Source organism: Brassica oleracea, chromosome C6 (assembly GCF_000695525.1).
Source record: "Brassica oleracea var. oleracea cultivar TO1000 chromosome C6, BOL, whole genome shotgun sequence".
NCBI lineage: Eukaryota > Viridiplantae > Streptophyta > Magnoliopsida > Brassicales > Brassicaceae > Brassica > Brassica oleracea.
In genome coordinates this window covers 33,735,456-33,740,055 of record NC_027753.1, presented here as the reverse complement: position 1 = coordinate 33,740,055, position 4,600 = coordinate 33,735,456, and the positions used below count along the sequence as shown (strand labels likewise).

Sequence of the window (4,600 nt, the reverse complement as noted above, 5' to 3'; positions counted from 1 at the left end):
TAATTGCTATAAAATTGAATTAATTTTAGTGTTATATATTGAATTATAATTTCATATATACGTTAGATTTGATTTGAACTGTATTTTTTGTAAAGAGAAGATGGAAGACCTGAGAGTAATGTCTGCAATTACGTGGAAAAACTTTGAGAAGAAAGTTTTAAATGATGTAGAAAAGGATTGAAAGATGAGAAGATGTGACCTGGAAGGCTGGAACTATGGCAGGGGAAGATAAATCAAAAATCAATTGATGTAATTTAGAAACACGAAAAATAATCATTTAATGATAGATAAAAGACCAGTTGAACCTAATAATTTTCTTCCCCGCGTTATTGTCCCAATCCCAGCACGATCCACGTCTTTTCCACAGTTTCGAGGGTGAACTTTTCTACTCCGCGTTATTCCCCAACTCCCAGCATGATCGACGTCTTTTCCACAGTTTCACAGGTGGTTGGCTATTGATTATATATATGTGTGTGTGTGTTTTGCTAAGTTTATAACTGCAACAATCCAGTACCTTTAGATACTTGTACATCAGTAATCTCGACATTCTCTTGTCTTCAGCAAGATTCTTATCCAAGTTCAGGTAACTTTTTTTTTCAAGCATATCTCATCATTTTGCGTAATCTCTTTGCTTTTAAGTTTTCAGTATTACGGGAATAAAAAAAAATTTTGAACAACTCAAAAAAATTAAAAAATGTTGGGACTTATAGTTTTTTTTTTTGAAAAAGGGCTTATGTTGGGACTTATAGTTAAACATTTTAAACATTCCTCTAGGGCATCATTTTGGGACCTTTTTTAAACATTTGCCTAGGACATAATTTTGTAACTAAATTAATTTAGATCTGTTTCAGAAATGATAGTAGACGTGATGTTTGGGACTTTATAGTTAGATAGTGCCCTAGCCGTTTGATGCAAAAAAAATAAAAATAATAAATAGTTAGATAGTGCCCTAGTGGAGAACATTCTATAACTGATTTGAATCCAAGTTTAACACTTTTAAATATATATAATATATATGATGCCAAGAAATATAATATATATATATATCTTTTATTTGCAATAACTGTAGAAATATTTTTTAAATTTCTTTATTTATTTTAAGAAACATAGACTCGTTAGATATTTTTCATATCAATAGTTTTCAACAAAAAAGACATTGATTGGAGATATTATACGGAAAATGATGAATACATGTATGAACAATGTGTCACCACATGAACACATATCTGGACAAAAATAATTTAATAAAAGCTATAAAAACTATATGAATCACATTGTGACATCCCTAAACTCTTATATGATGTTGCTAAGACAATTAACATAATTTGATAGCCGTTAAAGTGTATTAAATTTGTAACCCGGTAATTCATGATGATGAATCTTAACATATTTTAACATATTATCTGCTGTTCTTTAATGTATAACATTGCATTTTGAATGTTTGATATATGTGTGTTCATTTTGTTTTTGATCATTTGAATATGCGTTATGATCTGTTTCTCATAAAAAAAATTATTTTGTGATGCCAAATTCTAAAGCCAACAGACTTTTTTGATATCAAAATTATAATTATGGTGTTAACAACATTATATAGTTAGTGTGGTTTTCAGTATATTATGTTTGTTTAGATGTTTGATCATGTAATTGTGTATTGTTCCAGATTAGCTCGAGTATAAAGTCAATGGCGGCTGTTGGATTAGTCTCTCAACTACTGTCGAAATACTCAAGTTCCGATAAGAATGGAACCAACGAACCAAACCTGATTTCTTACACAACCGCTTGTGAAGAAGATCCAGAGCTCAAATCCTTTGGTTCTTCGCTTGACCAACGATTTAGCAAATTGAATCGCTCGCTCACTACAGGAGTCAAGACTGAAAATTTTTCCCTACACGCAGTCAAGTCGGTGTGCGGGTTTCTAGTTGAAATGAACCAAAATTTGGTCGAGAACATTATCGCCAACGTAGATTTATTGAAGAACGAAGAACTAAGGTCTTTGGTCGATCTCTATTATGAGAGTTCCACTAGTACTTTAGATCTATTTAATACAGTGGGGAACTGCACCAATAAAGCAAAATTAAGCATTCTGATCATTCGAATCGCGATCCAACAGTTTGAAAAAGAGTCGATGGACACAGAGATTGGAAGAAACAAGAAGAAGTACGCCGAAACGTTAGAGGAGCTGAATAAGGTCAAAGCTAGGGGGGATCCTTTTGGTGACGAGTTCAAGGATCAGTTGAAGTCTGTACGCGCTGAGCACCTTAAGATTTTAGAGAAGGTCCATGAGCAGGTGATGAAGCTTGATAAACAACAGGGTAAATTAAAGAGAAGGAGGAGATTGACGACTATTTTTTTCTCTACTATGGTTTTGTCTTTTTTGGCCGTAGAGATTTGTTCAAACATAGTAGGCGTACCTCCATTGGTGCAAGGTACTGCGTTTGGGTTGAACCTCCTGATGACACCTTTAGGACTATATCTCAACGAGATGATGAAGAACCGTGAGAAGGATTTGGATAGACAGAAAGAGGTGGTCAATATTATGGAGAAAAATACTAATGTCAACATCCAGTGGACAAATACGATAAATAGCCTAGTCGAGAAGCTTACGACGAGTCTCTCATTGATTTTGGGGTCTATGGAGCTTGCTGTTGTGAAAAGAGAAGAGGAGGCCGCAAAACCTCTGGTGGAAGCAATCCTTAAGGAAGTGGATGCGTTTGCTAGTACAATTCAGGAAGCTGGTGAAGCTGTGGCTAAGTGTATCTCATGTGTCGCTTCTGGGAAACTACAAGTTCTGGAACACATAACCAATTCAATGTCATTGTAAGGGAATAAGAAGTAAACTATCCAACGTATTTATACTTTTATATTAATGTTTGAAGTGTGCGAAACTTGTGTTCTCTTTCCTTTATCAACACCGAATAACCATTTAGGTTTTCCAAGTATCCATTTACCACAAACCGTTTTTACCTGGAGCCATGAGTGAAAAAGAAAGACAATTAATGATTAGGGTTTTTCACTGAAGAAGAACACTTGATGTTCTTTTGTAGATTAGGTTTTTTTTTCCTTGGTTTAAATTAAATTTTAGTTATGATTTTATTTATTTAATTTATTTTGGTTTACTTAACTTAATTTGTTGGTTAGAAAGGTTTTGGTTTAATTGAATTGAAATTATCTGTATTTTATAAATTTCATAATTTAATGGTTAAATCTAGTTTTCAGCAACCAGTTCGGTTAAGTAGAATTTAATTAATCTGTAGCTAAAGAATTATTAAATTTGTCATTAAAATTAAAAAAATCTGCCAAACTCTAATTAAATCTGTGGCCAGAGGATAAAAAAATCTATCAAATCCATATTAAATATGATAAAATTAAGTAAATATGTGGTCAAAGGAGAATACGTCAGTTGAAACCAGTGTTTTTAAAATTGGGTCGGATGCTGAATCGGATAATTTTTGGGTCACGGTTCAATATGGTTCGACCGGGTCAAACATGGTTCAATAATCTAGTTTAATATATTTTTAGTGTATAAATTTAAAAGTAATGTTAGTAAATATGATACATAATTAAAATATAAATGAATTTAAAACATAAAACATTATAAATATAAACTATTTTTTATGTTGATAGGGATAGTTTATAGATTTTTGATAGTTTTAATAGTTTTTATCAGTTTAATAACTCTAAGATCTAACCCGGCTACATGACCGGTTCATGGTCGAACCAATTATTAGCCCAACCCAACTAACCGGTTCATGGTCAAAAATAAGTAAATTGGTGACTGAAGGAAAAACAAATCTATCGAATCCTATATAATTCTGTCAAAATAATTAGGTAGTTATTCAATTAGTGATTTAAAATCAGTTACTAATATTTTGTAATCTATCAAATTTTATAATTTTAAGATAGTTTAAGTTGGTGGATTCTAAAATCTCTGCAGTGTGCATTGGATTTTAAGTTCAATCATTTATTCATGAGATTCCATAAAAAATGATTTGAAATCAATCCAAAATTTTTTTTTAAAAAAAATTGAATAACAGTAGATTTTAAAAACATGATTTAAATCCTTTACTAGATTTTAAAATAAAATTTTTAATCATCATTCAAATAAAAGTGTATTATATTTAGATTTAAACTCTATTAAAATACATGATTAAATAACACCGTCTAATATTTTTTTATTAATGTGTGAAGTGTGCCATGATATCTTGCATATTTCTATTGTTTTATCCATTCATCCATATGCATTTTGATCATATAGATTAGGATTTAGCCATGTTTAGGTTGCATTTTGCATACATGAGTCCTTATCAGGTATTGGAGTACCACATGGAGTTCTTGGAGACACTTGGAGGCATTTGGAGCTAAAAAATGAGTGTTTAGAGTGGTCATTGGGCGAGCAAGGCATGGGAGCGACCAGTCTGGAGCGACACCACCAAGTCGCTCTGATCACCCTACTGGAGCGACCTAACCAGAGCGACAGGGAGAAGTCGCTCGCGGTTTCATCACTCGGAGACGCGAGAACGAGCCCGGAGCGACCTCTCGGAGCGACACAGCGAGGTCGCTCCAGCTGAGAGCGACGTTATGGGAGCGACAGGGAGAAGTC

At 32.9% G+C, this 4,600-nt stretch overlaps 1 protein-coding gene across 2 annotated transcripts; it reads left to right on the top strand.

The window, feature by feature from the left end:
• Positions 1 to 505: 505 nt before the first annotated feature.
• On the top strand, positions 506 to 2,949 carry LOC106299430 (UPF0496 protein At5g66660-like). 2 transcript variants are annotated; one of them, XM_013735522.1, is made up of 2 exons: positions 506 to 583; positions 1,661 to 2,949. In XM_013735522.1, exon 2 carries the CDS (start codon positions 1,682 to 1,684, stop codon positions 2,819 to 2,821), a length of 1,140 nt encoding a protein of 379 aa, XP_013590976.1. In that variant the 5' UTR covers positions 506 to 583; positions 1,661 to 1,681; the 3' UTR covers positions 2,822 to 2,949. The 2 variants fall into 2 exon arrangements, with proteins under 2 accessions (XP_013590976.1, XP_013590977.1); XM_013735523.1 differs by having other exon boundaries at positions 512 to 583; positions 1,666 to 2,949.
• The last annotated feature ends 1,651 nt before the right edge of the window (positions 2,950 to 4,600 follow it).